The 17,867-nt window shown below is 41.3% G+C and overlaps 1 protein-coding gene across 1 annotated transcript in view; it reads right to left on the reverse strand.

The window, feature by feature from the left end:
- The window catches only part of ELAPOR2 (endosome-lysosome associated apoptosis and autophagy regulator family member 2), a 187,896-nt gene that overhangs the window by 85,943 nt on the left and 84,086 nt on the right, over positions 1-17,867 (reverse strand). The window contains exon 2 of the mRNA XM_081243695.1: positions 6,235-6,355. Within this exon, the coding sequence (XP_081099821.1) occupies positions 6,235-6,355 (121 nt within the window). The remainder of the gene's footprint in view (positions 1-6,234; positions 6,356-17,867) is intronic.

Consider the following 17,867-nt stretch of genomic DNA (forward strand, 5'->3'; position numbering starts at 1 on the left):
AAGTAAAGATTGGCTATTATACATTTTATTGTTATTTTCACTAAGTTATATTATTATATAATTATGACTCCAGGCACTATAGATTACATTTATCATTCCATTTAAGGCCCTCAAACACCTGCGAATAGCTGTCTCCAGGTTAAAGTCCTTGGTGTAACACACTGAGCCTATGAGATTTGTCAGAACCTCTGTCCCTGCTCACATTCTCCCTGAGTGCCATCCACACAGACCTCCCAGAGCCCCCAGGAAAACCCAGTGCTGCCTCTAAGTTGCACCTCTGCCCGCGTTTCCTCTGCCTCAAATGCCACTCTGCTTCATCGAGTGCATGAACACCTTCCTTGAGGGTTCACCTCAGAGATCCTCAGAAAATTAACATGTACGGCCCGTTAAGTATGGCATTTAATCCCTGGCTCAACTCGAAGTCAGGGCACAGTTCTTCACATCAACCTGCCAGGAGTCAGATAACTTTCCAAGGTGATTCAGTCTGCATTTCAAACTCACACCTGCTTCACTGTGAGGTCCTCTTGACTCCCTCCCTCCCCAGCAAGATCACCCTAGGTATTTGTATCTATCTTGCACTTTGCCCCTATACTCGAAATAATTTATTACCCATGGGCTCACTTACTAGAATAAAAAGTCCTGGAAAAAACAGGAATCTCTTGTTCATTTATTTTTGGATCCCTATCATCAAGAATTTAGGAAATACTCAACAAATGTTTAGTGAACGAATTAAAACTCAATAAATACCCGTGGACTAAATATTTTGCTCCAGACATACAAGCCTGTTGCAGGTCTGGGGTTTCATCTGAGGTGTATATCACACCTGACCACGAACTGTGGGAGGCCTGGGACTGGACACCCATGCGGTAATGCTCCCACTGAGACTTACAGAGCAAAGAAATTGTATGAAATTAGTTAAATCATAGCACAAGTAACAACGTATAAAAATTTACTAAATTAGCCTGCCATGTGTATTTAAATCTGTGTTCCTCCAAAAACGTTATATGCAGAAATTAGCAAAAGGGTGCAATTACACATTGGATAAAAAGAGTCCTATAATCAAATATACTTGGGAAACTCTGGGGAAAACTGAATGCAGTTAACACACAGTAAATGTTTTATAAATAATTACCATGTTTCTCAGAGACTTTATTATGAAAATGTGGACTGCATCCCTCCATCAAGGGGATACAGCATTCGCCATTTTTTAAAAGTATTGGTATTTCACGACAAAAAACCTCAACGCGCTTTTTTTGTTTACATGAAATATTTCTTGGGATGAGTATTCCACAGAACAGACTTCCGGCATGATACGCAGTCACCATTCAATATCAACGTACTCAATTTGCCCAGATGCACTGGCTGCCATATCAATAACAACGCTACACGACTGAAATAGACTAGGTATTGAATCCTGCAGAAGAGCCTACATTTCAAAGAGCTATGATTCCCCCCAAAAATGGATTTTTAAATATCCCACCCAGGAAGCTAAAGCCAACTCTCTTTCCATGAGAATCCTTCCTCTCTTTCAACTCCAAACTGGAATCAAAAGATGTTGACTCCAACTGTCACCTCTGCTTACTCCTTAAGGCCCATGAAATGTAGGTTATGACAATAGAGCAGAGAGACACAATGGAAAAAGGAAACCAATTGTAGTCAAGGGTTTTTCTTCTAGTCTGTATATAGCATTTCTTAATCTAAGAACCAAATATTAGTTTATATAAATACTGAAGTACAAGATTAAACAATGCCCACAATACTATAACTTGATGCTAACATACCAAATGGGATTACAAATATCTTAAATAGTCATCCCCAATTAGAAAATGATGTGTTAAGGTTGAAGTCATGGGCTGAGAAATATGGGAAGGAGTAAGCAATAGAAGATACACACTCCCCAAAGGAAGAGATAACTTATGTTTATTTCCCTTCAGTGCTCTAGACTTTTCTGAAAATATGTAAGGCAATAGGTAAAGGAATTCTCTCCTCACTCCTAGTAGCCAGGCTTTTATTTCTTAGGTTTGGTTTGAAACAAAAAGTCCCTTTTCCCCTCTGTGGTTGGTGAGAGAAGAGAGAGAAAAAGGAGAGAGAGAAGGTACCCCATCCAGGCAACCATTCCAAAATGACTATTGTTTTTGACAATCTAAGAAAGTCAAGAGGACACCCAGAGAGTCAAGGGAAGATTTTTTAAACTCTCATGCAAGAGGGAAGTGACGCAGCAGTGGAGAACGGATGGAGTCAGAACAGGGGTTATATCCCCTCGTTCTGGGAGGAGGCAATGAGTGCTGTGTTCAGGAATGACATGCCACCTGCAACCTGTGCCTGAGTGATGCCCACGGATACGAGACTCAGCACCAGGGCTCGGAAGAAGCAGCAAAGTTCCCTGGAGCTAAGCCTGGAGCCAGCAGAGAGAAGGAGCGAGATGAAGTCATTTCAGCGACCCACTGCAGCACTGCCTAAGACACTGAGGTTTCCAGAGCAGGGGGACGGCAGGACAATGAGAAGCTGTGTCAGTTAATAACCAGAGGTCTCTCCATCCCACTTCCTGAGGGCAGCAAGCCTCAAGCTCACATACAGTCCAGCGATCTGCCACAGCAAAAACTGATGCCTGACTTCTCATTAAGCTTCACTCAGAGCCTTGTAGCCAGATTTTACATGATTGTTTTTAAAAATAAAGATATAATATAGCTTGCCCATCAATTCTATTTAAAAAAATGCACAGGTGCTACATAAACATTCCCATAATCCCTTTCCTAAGGAAAGGCCTCCTCTACTGCTTCTTTCTGAGGAAGGGGGAAAGATCTAGCTAATTACATTTTGAAGACTCTATAGGAATTTCCACCGAGGCCACATTCTGGGTTTTGCTTCACTGAGAGACACTAGGATCTGGGGAAATTATGTCTCACACAACCATTGCCCTAAATATTTTTCACTTACTTGAAGCTGCCGCGTTCCGCGTTTTTCTTTTCTTTTATGTGGCCCAACTCCTGGGCCATATCATCAAAATGTAACTGCTGAGTCTAGTGTCTGTGGGCATCACCCCCCCATCGCAGGTCTGGGCATCACTCAGGCACAGCTTGCAAGTAACATGCCACTCCTGAAGCCCAACACTTTTATCCTCTTTTATCCTTGAAACACAAACATCGAATACCTTCCCTTGCTGATGGCCAGCGACAGAGCGTTATGCCACACCATCCCCACCCCAATGGGGCCCTGGAAGCTCTGCCAGGCTGTCATCTTCAAGTGGCAATCTAACTCAGTGGGTAAGAGACAGGCTCTGGAATCAAACAGGTCTGTACTTGAACCCCAGATCTGCCATGTCCTGGCTATATGACCCAACTTGCAGTAACTTACTTCACCACTTTAAGTCTGAGTTTTCTCATCAGTAAAGTGGAAATACTAACACTAGTTATCTGAGATGGTTGTTGTGAGGATACAACAGAAAATGATGCAAAGCTCCAAGCACGATGTTTAGCATGTAATCTGTATACGAGAAATGGTAGCTATTACTAGCAGTAGAAAATCTAAGCCACTGAAGGAATACTCAGTTATTACCATAACTGCCTTCAGCAGTGAGTTTCAAAATAACTTGCCTTTACCATACAAAAAAAAGTCACAATCAGAGGCCAGACTAATAACTTCCAGAGCTGATATAAGTATACGACACAAAAATACGTGTAAATTCAGATTTCAGACAAACTACCAAGACAAAAAATGCCCCAGCCATCAAATAAGTAGTATCATTTCCAGGTATCATTTTTAAAGTAAGCACTATCATGGTTTAAAGTGATAAACAACTAACAGTGAGTTTACTAGACCAAGTTCTTAGAGCAGTTCAAGCTGGCATGTCAAATTCATAACATTATCTGTGGAAGATCATAGTAAATAATGAGCAAAAACATCCCTGGCAACATTCAAATAGAAATAATTTGTATTGAAGCATCAGTTCTGAAACAGATTTTTAAACCCTTGGCCAATAAATTTAATCACTAGTGTCCTGGTAAGTGTTGAACAACCGGCTCTCAAGAGGCACCTGATTTGTAGTGTTTGCCAATTCCCATGGTGTAAATACTCCACCATGGCCCATTTCAAAGGAACAATGAGTTCTCAGAAGCCAGTGCCAGCCAACAGCAGCACACCACTTAGATACAGAGTAGTATTCAAAATGGTTACACACTCCACCTCAATAGGGCTGTTTACAAGGAACCAAGGAATAAGCCCACAAGTAAAAGGTAAATATAGATAAATGATATACGGGTTTTCTAGGAGGGTGACAGAAGCAATTTTGCAATGAGCTAATTCCACAGGCAATACTCAGGCTGTTTCCCTTTCAACTGCAATCCTCCCTCACTGAGAGCTGGTCCTCTTTCTGCACAGGTGGTCACATATACCCCAGCCTTGGATCATCTTCATATCCACTGACCCCACTATCCTCTTAAGATTCTTGCTAGACCCAAGTCTTCCTCTGGTTACCTGGGTTCTTAGGTTCTCTCTGTATTCATTTAATATCATTCACCAAGAAATAATGGCTTTCTTCCTTAATTTTCCTCCTAAGATTTGCCATCTTCCTGTCTCTCTTTTATCAGTAAACCCACACCTACGCTAAAACTCCTCCAGCCGGTAACAGAGATACAGTTTCTCTATGAAGAGGAAGAAATTAGCTCCCCGTTTAATTCCTCTGCTTACCTGCTCTTTCATTTGGGAACAAAAGAACTCAGCTTTTAGGAATACCATTTGGAAGGCTGTAGGAAAACCAAAATAATCTCTCTGTCTTATTCCAGCTTTGAACTCTAGGACACCCCAAGATGACTTCACTGCAGGAACCTGTGACTCACCAAATTCAAGAATTTTAAAAAGTAGATTTTATAAATGAAAATAAATTTCATGACATATTTCTGTTAATTCAAAATGTTGCACTTCAAACTTGCTTAATTGCTAAAAGACAAGCTGTTGAATGTGATAGTCATCAATTCTCTACTCTCTCTGTACGTTACACTATAAAGTCAAATTATAATATTTCTATGGCAAGAAAAAAATAAAAAAAGAAATCCATTGCCGGATGAAAGTGTGTGTATGTGTGCTGGTAATGAAATCACAACAATGTGACTGTACTTAATGCCACTGAACTGTACACTTAAAAATGATTAAGATGGTACATTTTATGTAATGTGTTTAACAATATTATGCGTACCAAACGTTACTACGTGTATCAAAAATGTTTGAAAAGTCTCTTAAAATGTAAAGAAAAAAAGAAATCTATTAAATAGAAATTCTGGGCTTCCCTGGTGGCGCAGTGGTTAACAGTCCACCTGCCGACGCAGGGGACACGGGTTCATGCCCCAGAACGGGAAGATCCCACGTCCGCGGCTGGGCCCATGAGCCATGGCCGCTGGGCCTGCACGTCGGGAGCCTGTGCTCCGCAACGGGAGAGGCCACAACAGTGAGAGGCCCGCGTACCGCAAAAAAAATAATAATAATAAAAAATAAAATAAAATAAATAGGGCCTCCCTGGTGGCGCAGTGGTTGAGAGTCCGCCTGCCGATGCAGGGGATACGGGTTCGTGCCCCGGTCTGGGAGGATCCCATATGCCGCGGAGCGGCTGGGCCCGTGAGCCATGGCCGCTGGGCCTGCGCATCCGGAGCCTGTGCTCCACAACGGGAGAGGCCACAGCAGTGAGAGGCCCGCATACCGCAAAAAAAAAGAAAGAAAAAAAAAAAAGAAAAATAAAATAAAATAAATAGAAATTCTGCCACTCTGCCCTTTAGAATTTCAAGTAGGACAGTAAACCAGATTAAAACAAATAAAAAAAAATAACACCCTTTAATATTGCCTGTGTCTCGTTACAGACCAGACATAAGGGCACTGAGTGTTGAGAAAGGATGCTTTTGCTCTGCTAGATCAATGTTCTTTTTTGTTTTTTTTTTGCGGTACGCGGGCCTCTCACTGTTGTGGCCTCTCCCATCGCGGAGCACAGGCTCCGGACGCGCAGGCTCAGCGGCCATGGCTCACGGGCCCAGCCGCTCCGCGGCACGTGGGATGCTCCCGGACCGGGGCACGAACCCTTCTCCCCTGCATCGGCAGGCGGACTCCCAGCCACTGCGCCACCAGGGAAGCCCGATCAATGTTCTTTTTTTCAAAGGTCTTTTATATATGCCCTACAAGTAACTTCTCGGGCTCATGTGAGGGGCTTGTGGTTTAATCAGGAAAACAAACGGTCAAAAAGTCAAAACGTACTGCATTCTTTGCCTCTCACTGGGTCAGGCAGGCCAGAGCAGTCCACTGCAGAATTCGGAATGGCAACTCTCCATCTGGAGCCACTGCTATCACATTCTGTATATTCAAAGTGGTAATCTTCCTGCAAATAATCACAAACACAAGCCTTTGTTAGAGCCAATTTTAATGGGACAACTGCGCTTTCTCAGTCATCCCCAAACCTGCCTGGAAGCCTGGTTCCAAACTGTTCTCTCTGCTTGATCCTTATTCTTCCCCCACTCCACCCATACCAAGCAGTACTTTGATCAAAAATGTATCATGCCAGGCACTGAGTAGGCGCTGAGGACCTGACAAGGGCCATGACAATCAGGCGCTCATGGGGTGACCAGCAAACTGTACTCTCACCCACCCCAAAAGGCAACAGCACACAGTCCCTATTTTTTGCAGGCTTCTTAAGCTCTAAATAATTGATAGATATGAATATAAAGTAAAATAACCCTAGGAAATTGAAGGCTGTCACTGTCCCGAATTTTTCAGAGAAAGAAATAGGAGAGCTGTTCCCATTGACCTAATTTCTCACTCTGTTTAAAATTTAACAGAAGGTAGAATGATTAATCATCCAAATACTAACTAAAAGACTACCAGTTTTTAAAGCAGCTCTCCCAGGCTCCATCTCCCCCACCACAGCAAGCTGCCTTCGATCACAGACTGTAACACAGACCATTTATTACAATCACCAAATAAGACCAACCCACTTGTCTCTGGCCTCTATCTTCACTTGACCTCCCCTGCTCAGAGCACATTACACCCGTGAGATGCTTGAGCTGAGAGGAACGAGGACAAAATGTCATTAGACGTTTCAAGAATGAGAGAAGTTATAAATCTACTCCAAAGTATTTCAGTTCAGTATCTTAGAAGTTGCTAGTCTGCTTCATCTACTCTGTTTGCCTCCTTTACTGTATCAATGACAGGAGTGAATGGAAATATTGCCACATCACCATCAGGAAACCAGGTGGGGAGGTCTGTGTGTGTATATGTGATATGTGTGTGTGTATGTGATGTGTGTGTGTGTGTATACATGGAAAGAATACCAGTTAAAAGGTAGGTTCTGGAATCAGGTCTGAGTTTGAATTGGCATTTCATTCCGCCACATGCAGTCAATGTGCTATATTGGACAAGCCACTTTACCTCTCAAAGCAACCATTTTTTTCATTGGTAAAATTACAATAATAGTATTTCCTGTCTTGTATGGCTCTTGTGGCAGTTAATTGAGATAATGTCTGTAAAATGTTAGGCATTTAAGCTACACTGGGTTAGCACTTATTAGTGGTAGAATTATTATCCTTCTTAAGGGCAATGTGGGTACAGAGGATGATACAGAGGAAGAAGCTAGTGGTAACAGGATAAGGCGCAAACAACCTGAGTCTCTGTTTCCCCTGCTTCAATTTCCGCACACACTTATGATAAACGAGAAGGGACTGAGAGTTAGAGAAGGTGTAATTACCGGGCTGGAAGCAAAGGCCTTATGCTGCATTAGGACTCTCCCCAGAATTAAGATTCAGTTTATACTTCAGGCAATCATCTCTGAAGAGTATTTTTTTCCACTCAAATTTTTTTTTACAAAGTTTGGTAACAGACGATTTAAGATTAAGTTATTTGACAAGAGTCTAGATTTCAAATATGTTTTACTGTCAACTGAGGACGAACCTACATATGTAAAAAAAAAAATCAATAAAAGCTGCCAAATGGGAAAGGCTTTCCAGAGGGAAAGATGGGAGGAAGGAGGGGGAAAAGGGAGGAAGGGAAGTAGGAAAAGAGGAGAGGGAGGGAGGGAGGAAAACATAACAAAGGTCACTAAATTTGACAACACACAAATGTTAAACACTGTACACCAAAAGTCATCATAAACAAAAGTAAAAGGTAAACAACAAAACAAACTGGTGAAGAAACACATAGCAAAGGTTAACTAACTTAAGAATACTGGGTTTCTGAGTTCTGGAAGTGAATGGTGGTGATGGCTGTACAACAATATGAATGTACTCAGTGCTACTGAACTGGACACTTAAAATGATTAAGATGCTAAATTTGATGTTGTGTATATTTCACCACAATTTTAAAAATTAAAAATGTGAAATAAAAAGAATACTGGGTTTCTAAAGATCGGTAAGGAAAAGGACAAAGAACTATTGGAAGAATGGTCAAAGAACACAAGCAATTCATTAAAGAACAATACAAATGGCCAAGGAGAATACAAAATAAAGTTGAACCTTGCCAAAGAAATACAAATAATGATTTTCATCAAGTTGGCATGACATTTAAAATATATATATTTTTAAAACTCCCTGAGGTAACAGTGCAGTAAAATGAGCACTTGTGTACTTCCAATGAGAGGATAAAGTGTGGAGGCTTTCTGGAGAGAAACAGTCAATATGTACCCAGATCTTGAACGTGTTCAAAAATTTGAACCCCAAATTCCACTTCTAGCATCTAATCTAAGGGAGAAAAATGTTTCATGTGTTCAGTGATTTATGGCCAAAATTGCTCATGATAACTTTGCTATAGGTTGAGGGAGCATAATTAATAGTTGAGCATTATTTTCCACATGTACTTATATCATTAAATACTCATAATAATGAATGTGGATTAGGAAAAACAGGTAATATTATTCCCATTGTTCAAATGATACTCAGATTGGATAAGCGATTTACTCAGATACCCAGCTAGTAAGCAGCAGAGCTGAGAGTAGAAGTCAAGCCTTTTGTTTACTGACCAGTGTTTTCAGTTTATACGACGCCATTGTGCTTAAAATAGAAGGTTACTGTTTTAAAAGAGAAGGAGTGGTCAAACTTTTGAATATAAAATCCTGATGGTTACAGAAGTCTAACAGTAATCAGAATATGAGAGTACACAGGTAAGCAGAAACCATTTGATTCCCCTCTCTTTCTGTATTAGTTTTCTATGGATGCTGCAACAAATTACCACACACATAGCCACTTAAGACAACAGAAATTTATCCTTTCACCATTCTGGAGGCAAAAAGTTCAAAATCTTTATCACTGGGCCAAAATCAAGATGTCAACCAAGCTGCACTCCCTCCAGGAGCTCTGGGGAGAATCCATTCCATGTCTCTTGCAGTTTCTGGTGGCTGTGCCATTCTCTGCCTCTATAGTCACACTGCCTTCTTTCTCCTCCCCCTTGTGATTGCATTTAGGACCCATCCAGAAAGCCCCCCATCTCAAGATTCTTATTCACATCTTCAAAGCCTTTTTTTGTCATATTCACGGGTTCCAGGGATTAGGACACAGGTATCTTTTGCAGGGGGGAGCAGTGGGATAGTACTCGGCCTACCACCATCTCCTAGTGCAGAAGAGCCTAGGCCAGGCATGCAGCTGCACGATGGTTTTCTTATTCCTCTTGTTCCCAGTTATGTGCATTAAGAAGACTTTCCTATTTCCATATGCCACTGAGGTCCTGGTCCCCATATGTAAAATTCAGGTAATTTGTTATCATCCTTGCAAAATAATGGTGCTGAGAATTCTGGCATGAATTTCAAATGAAGAAAGGCCTCTGAATAAAATAGGTAAGCTCAAGAAAACTCTCCGCCACCACTGCCTCTGTGTTGTTCAGACTGCCCGTTATGAGATGAGAACAGCAGTAAGTACGTGGAAAAAGAATGTTGTGTTCTCTGGCTGCAGTGGTAAATGTCATATGCCAATTAATTTTCCTATGGTTCTTTATTCTACCTGCCTCCTCTAGAATACCCTTGAAATCTAAAGAGCCACAGCTATTAAGTTACAAAATTCTTAGGACTCCAGCAGGAAGCTATAATGTGTTTATTTATAATGTAAAAACACTGAAATGCAAACGTACTTCATGCAGAGGGCATCACTTGGGTCAGGAATTTAGACTGTAGCCCCTGTCAGATGGGTTTTATTTTTTTAATTATTTAACAGGCTATTTGATCTGGGCCGGTAACAATTTTTTTTCATCTATTTCTGAAGTCAACCCTTAAACCCATAGCAGAGATTTAAGAAATAGTGTGATGCAGTAAAATCACTAAAGATACAATATATGCCCCCAAAATATTCTGAATGGTATTCAAGGTACTGAATAAAGAGAACTATAGCACATACATTTTCAGATTTATAGATAACACCCCATAACTCTGGCCACAGACCCAAGAAAACATTGAGCTAAACTGATCCCTTGGAAATGGGAATTTTCTGGATGTCAAAGAGCAATTAAAAAGAAAAGGTAAAAATTTTCTAACACAAATATAACATTAATACATGTCAAAGATTTTACTTAAGTCATTAACTAACAAGTCAATCTGGAAGTTAGCCATTGCCATCAGTTCAAAGGAAATTCAAAGAATACACATAAACAGGCAATCAGGAAAGTGAAATGAATTAACTAAGAGATGCAGAACTGGAAAATATCCTGAGGGCATCAAATGCATTCCAAAGTATAAAATGCATTTTCATTTCTATGGACAAGAATCATTTGTATTACTATCAATTTCCTACATCTCACGGTATTGTAAAATAGTTCAAAGACAGAGAAAGATGCAGGCCCCTACAAAAACTGATCATTCAGCAAGGTGCTCTAAACAGGACAGCCAGTCATCTTTTCTGCCTATTTCAACATGTTTCACCATTTTTCCTGACAAGAGGAGAAATTCCTGACAATTTTTCCAACATTACAGGGCTCCTGACATTTTATCACCAAACCTAATGATGTGAGTCAGAGCACACTCTAAACAACAGAACATCCGCTGCCAAGCCACAATCTCCAAATTATAAACTGGAGGAAGGGCTTGGCCTGACCCGACTCAGGAGATGGCAGTTATTTAGACATGTCTACAAATCACAAAACATTGGGGAATGAAAACACTGCCCCAAATAACAAAATGATGGGATTCCCTGAAAACCTTCCATCGTAAACATGTGGGAACCGAGGAAAGAAATAACCAAAAAGTAATACACCTGATCAGTGTGGATGAAAAACTGGGTCACTATCTGCAAGAACAAAGTCACCAGCCACTGCCTTCGCTGACCTTCAACACACCTTGAAAGGAGTGCAGGGTGGAGATCAGGAATGAGGCTTTCTGTGCTCTGGGAAAAAACTGGCAGAACAGGCCTTCAGATAGTTAGACATTTTCAGGAGATTTTATGGGCCCAATTTCTTCCATCTTCTCTTATCTGGAAAAGCAGTAAAATCACTAACGGAGATATCCTCTCCTAGGGACTAGCAGCAACCTTCTGCCAAAATGTGTGCTTGACTGGACGTAGCCCCTTCACCAGAATCACATACATACTGCCCTCTCCTCTTACCTCTTTGGAGCAGTTCCTCAGAGCTCTCTGAGAGGCTGCCTCCCAGGCTATAGTCCTCATGTTGCCCCAAACAAAACTTAAGTCACAACTCTCACGTTGTGCTTTTTTTTTTTTTTCAGTAGACATCAGCAAACACTTAAGGGAAGATTATCCCTCAATATAAATCATGATCACGCACACACACACACTCACTCACTCCCTCCCTCCCTCACAACTCAAGTATAGGCACAAACTCACAAACTGTGTTATCTTACACCTAAACAGAAAACGTCGGATATACACAGATAAATATTAGATGCCCACAGGACCTCCGACAAAAGACTTTCTCCTTGACCAATCTTTAGTCAGGCTCCTCTGAACTCTCTTCCCAATGAAGCCTTGACCTCTAGACTTGTGTGTTCAACTCTGCATCACCCAGTTTTATCAAGAATCCTGTCAAGTCAGTTTAGCTAGAATCCCCCCTCACCCCTGATGTTTCCTCTTAGTAATTTTCATCTACCGACCCTCACCCTGCTCCTTGACTATAAATCCCCACTTGTTCATGCTGTATTTGAAATTGAGGCCAGTTCGGTACTGAGGTCTCTTTTCCCCTACTGCAATAGTTCCTGAAAAAAATCTGTTTTTACCATTTTAACTACTGACCAGCTCTGGTTTTCTCTGACACCCTCTAACACAAAAGTCATTTTACTGCAAAAACCTCACAGTGCTCAAGGAAAACCTGGGGTATCATCTCCCAATTATGATGACAGTTGCTATAGTTTACACATAGACTAGACAATGTTTCAAATAAATCTCACATATAAAAATAATATGCATACATGTATATATATGTCTTGACATTATCTTGACAATACACATATATTGACATTAACATATATCATTTGTCATGATTTACACCTGTATCAATATATATCATTTTTATATATTAACATTAATATATGTCATTCTTTACTACCTGACGCTTAGTTATTAAATAAGTACTATGGCCTAAATGCTATGGGACAGATTTAAAATAAACATAGCATATAGTCCCTATACTCAGTAAGCTTATGATTTTGTTGGAGCAGACAGGACAGACACGGACACACACACACCCTACATAATTTTATAAGAAAGCATAAGACTGAGGAACCAAAGTGGAACGGTGGCATCACAAGACAGTGTGCAAGTAAAAACTACCAACAAAAATCCCTCAACTCTACCGTGAAGTAAAATGTGTACCACTTCTCAGTAAACTCATCACAGCCAATTTTTCCTTACGCCCTTATCTGATACCCATTTCTTAGCAATCAAATGGCTTGCATTTTAGGGACCATTTTTCTAGAAAAACGGTAAAATGTGCATGATGTGATCTCATTATATTATGATTTCAGAGACAGGAAATTTCTGTAATCTCGAACCACCTGAAAAGGCTTTGAGGTGAAAGCCCTGAAAAACAGGTGGGGTTTATAACTACTCTAGTGCTTACTCATAAGCTCCCTCATAACTAGCTAGTTTAATAAGGTGTGATAAACGGTGAGGCCAAGTCTGAAGATAATATGCCTGAAGATATGCAGTGAAATACATTAGCCTAAGATGGAAGGATAGATAGGTGAGTGTGTAAGTGAACTAATGAAAGAACAAACAAACCAACAAAGCTGCCTGGTCTTCAGTAGGATGAGATGTGTTCACATCAGTGACCCTTCACGAGAAAATCAGTTCCCTGATGCTCCCTGCCTATCCTCTGCAGTCAATTAAGAGCTGACCACAGTTAATTATAATGATCCAATAGATGAGCACAAATTCGAGGTTACAGAGTCAAAAGCAGTAGAGGTAGAAGAAGAAGAAATAGTGCTGATACCTAAGAGAACATACACAGAGGGAAGGGACCAAAGAAAGCAAACAGAATTCATTTTCTTCATATAAGGCTCCTTCTCTTTGAGTATTTTTATGTGAAATGTTGACAAGAGCAGTTGTCAACACTGTATTTGATGAGACTGCAACTCCTCTGGGAGCAAGGCCCTCAAATTTAAGTGCTCAGCAAAGTGTGTGGCACCCTTATTTGAGAGAGCAAGACAGCAGGAAGGAAGAAGGGAGAACGTGAAACTGTACTGCTCGGCACAAATATTCCAACTCCTATTCCAATGGATGAGGGCACACATCCTACTACGTGGGAAGGTCAAAAACAGGAGAGGGCTCCCCTGGTGGCGCAGTGGTTGAGAGTCCGCCTGCCGATGCAGGGGACAGGGGTTCGTGCCCCGGTCCGGGAAGATCCCACATGCCGCAGAGCGGCTGGGCCCGTGAGCCATGGCCGCTGAGCCTGCGCATCTGGAGCCTGTGCTCCGCAACGGGAGAGGCCACAACAGTGAGAGGCCCGCGTACCGCAAAAAACAAAAAACAAAAAAAACCAGGAGAATACTCAGTGCAGATACACATGAGACATAATAAAAACTTTCTTAGCCTACATTATCAAGTACATGAGCACACAGCACTGTGCAGAAACATTTATATTCTGATTTTTCTTTTATAAATGGAACATGAAGTTAGTTACCATGGGAACCTAAGGCTAAGTAAAGCAATATGTATCAGATCTATTTATGACACATTCTCTTTTCTGCATTTGCAGACACGATTGCTTTTAAGAAATTATTTTGACAACATTCATGTTTCAAACCTGAGTTCAATGTCTGTCTCTGTAAACAAGGCCTTATAGGTACTCAATTCATTTTGTCCTGCAATACACATTCCTGGCACATCTCCCCTGTGCCACTGTGTAGATGCTGGGGATACCACAGGGAATGAAGCAGCCAAGTCCCTGCTCTCGTGGGGCTTACGTTTTTGTAAGAATAGAAGTGCCCAGGTCGATGGACATTTAGGTTACTTCCATGTCCTGGCTATTGTAAATAAATAGTGCTGCAGTGAACACTGGCGTACATGTATCTTTTTAAATTACAGTTTTCTCTGGATATAAGCCCAGCAGTGGGATTCCTGGAGCATATGGTAGTTTTATTTTTAGTTTTTTAAGGACATGGAAGCAACCTAAATGTCCATCGATGGAGGAATGGATAAAGAAGATGTGGTACATATATGCAATGGAATATTACTCAGCCATAAAAAAGAACAAAATAATGCCACTTGCAGCAACATGGATGGACCTAGAGATTGTCATACTGAGTGAAGTCATACAGAGGAAGACAAATATCATATGATATCGCTTATACGTGGAATCTAAAAGGTGGTACAAATGAACCTATTTACAAACCAGAAATAGAGTCACAGATATAGAAAACAAACTTATGATTACCAAGAGGGAAAGAGGGGGAGGGATAAACTGAGAGACTGGGATTGACATGTACACACTAATATACATAAAATACATAACTAATAAGAACCTACTGTATAGCACAGGAACTCGACTCAATACTCTGGAATGACCTACGTGAGACTAGAATCTAAAAAAGAGTTAAACATATATCCACGCTGAAACCCCAGCCCAGCACCACTGTCCTTCCAACTGAACCACCTCCCCCAAACTAGCAGCCACCTCCCTGCTCCCGCAAAGGTGCCCTCAGTGGATGTTACACCTCACATCAGGACCCTTACCCCTCTCATTTCAGCTAATTTTCACATCTGCTTACCCCAGAAATGAGATTTGCTGGAACATAACCTTTATCCACAATATCATTATCATTACTAATAAAAACACTAACAGGGCTTCCCTGGTGGCGCTAGTGGTTGACGGTCCACCTGCCGATGCAGGGGACACGGGTTCGTGACCCGGTCCAGGAAGATCCCACGTGCTGCGGAATGGCTGGGCCCGTGAGCCATGGCCGCTGAGCCTGCGTGTCCAGAGCCTGTGCTCCGCAACGGGAGAGGCCACAACGGTAAGAGGCCCACATACCACCAAAAAATAAAAATAAAAACAAAAAAAACACAACATTTGCAGACCCCTGTAAGCTTTCCAAATTAATTTTCATAACGTTATCCTACTTGAATTGGTCCAAAGCATAGCCCTACATAGTAGGCAAGTATCCTATTTCCATCCTCATAGCCACTGCCCTATTTCAATCACCATCTTCTGCGGCCTGAATGACTGCCAACAACCTAACTGGCATCCTGCTTCTGCTCCTGTGCACAGCCACGACACTCTGCAGCCAGTTCTCATTATGTCATCCCTGCTCATAACCCTGCAACAGCTTCAAATTAGCCTAAGGACAAAGTCCATGAAAGGCCTTTCTTCATTCATTTTCTCTCTGCTTCTCCAAGTTTCATTTCTCAACCCTCTGCATGTATGAAACATTGAAATAATGGAATCAAATATGCTATATTCTTCCTTCCCTCCAGGCCCTAAACATGACTTATGCTCAGACTGGAAGGCTCTCTCTCTGCCCAGACCCTGTAACAGCATAAAGAAATCTCTATAATCACAAAGCACCGTGTAGCAGGTTCTCCTTCAAGCCCACGACTAACCTTTGCAGGACTAAGGGCAACAGTATACACTGAGGTGCCCCTTCATGTTCTATACTCACCCCACACCTTGAACAGCCTCCTCACGTATAAGTGGTGACAACAGGCAGCACATCCAAGCTCTGTCAGTGCCCCTCGCACAGTAACACAGTCTACTGTCAGGAGGATGGACCTAGGAAAAGTCTTTCAACGCCCTGGAAGCGGACCTGGGCCTTTTAAGCATTTAATTCCAAAGTCATGTTAGCCAGAGTATGGTATAAAAGGGCGGGGGAAGAAGGAAACACGACGTCTAGGTGGGCACATCTCCTTGGCCCATAGATTACCAGGCAGGAGGAGGAACACAGCCAGAGGAAGACAAGAGGGGGCCTCTGCCCCAGAGACCAAGGTGGGGGGGTCCTCCTGCCTAGTCTGAAGGTGGTCCTGATTTCTCTTATATAATAAGATCCAAAGGAAAGACCAGCAGGAAAGGTATCTACCACTTTGTAAGACAGAATTTTCAGGGAGTGAAGGAAAATCAGTCTACTTCTTGAAGAGTTCTTGGGTAGAGGTAACTTTTTCTTTTTTCCTCTTTCACTTTTTTTGGGGGGGGCCTCACCCAAATAAAACTGTAAATTGGTATATAAAAGTCCAATATTCCAAAAGGGAAAAAAAACACAAATCCTGGAAATTGATTTTTATGTCTAATATACGGTTGTGAGCTTATCTGTATATAATATAAAAATCCAAATTTTTTCTAATCAGGCTGAAACTGAAAAGGTGACTTTGCTTCTGCAAAATGTGAGCAACTACTTACTATTTAACAAGCACCAAGAGAAACTGGTTCAAAAGTTTCAGAAATGTATTAAACATAACCCATGACACATCAATTCCACTTCCACTTCTGGGCACATAACCCAAGGAAACCATAATAGGTTGCATCATAGCATTATTTAAAATAGTAAAAACTTGAAAACACTCTAAATGTGCACCAAATAAGGGACTGGTTAATAAATTATTGTGCACTCATGACGGTATTTTATAATTCTAAAATGATAATGCCACTGCCACATTTAATGATAAAATTATAACATATTTAAGTATAATATAAAGGTTATATAAGACAATATGTCTGAACTTATGGGTGGGGCTATGTACAATAATAATACATGGAAAAATGAGTGTAGGTATGTATACCAAAAGATTGACAGCAGTGAACTGAGTACAGAACATAGTGATCTTTTTTGAATTGAAGTATAGTTGATTTACAATGTTGTGTTAGTTTCTGGTGTATAGCAAGTGATTCAATTATACATATATATATATTCTTTTTCATATTCTTTTCCATTATGGCTTATTACAGGATATTTCATATAGTTCCCTGTGCTATACAGTAGCACCTTGTTGTTTTGGAACATAGTGATTTTTTAAATAAATTTATGTATTTTATTTATTATTTTTGGCTGCATTGGGTCTTTGTTGCTGCGTGAAGGCTTTTCTCTAGCTGTGGCAAGCAGGGGCTACTCTTTGTTGCGGTGCACGGGCTTCTCATCGCGGTGGCTTCTCTTGTTGCAGAACACGGGCTCTAGGCATGTGGGCTTCATTAGTTGTGGCATGTGGGCTCAGTAGTTGTGGCTCGTGGGCTCTACAGCACAGGCTCAGTAGTTGTGGCGCACGGGCTTAGTTGCTCCGCGGCACGTGGGATCTTCCCGATCAAGGGCTCAAACCCGTGTCCCCTGAATTGGCAGGTGGATTCTTAACCACTGCGCCACCAGGGAAGCCTGGAACAGAGTGATTTTTATTTTCCCTTTTGTGATTCTGTATTTTTAATTTTTCTACAGTTAAAAATGTACTACTTCCCCTAAGTTCAGGTAGTTGCTTTGCCAAGACATAAAAAAA

Source organism: Mesoplodon bidens (genome assembly GCF_964165515.1).
Source record: "Mesoplodon bidens genome assembly, chromosome: 9".
Classification (NCBI taxonomy): domain Eukaryota; kingdom Metazoa; phylum Chordata; class Mammalia; order Artiodactyla; family Ziphiidae; genus Mesoplodon; species Mesoplodon bidens.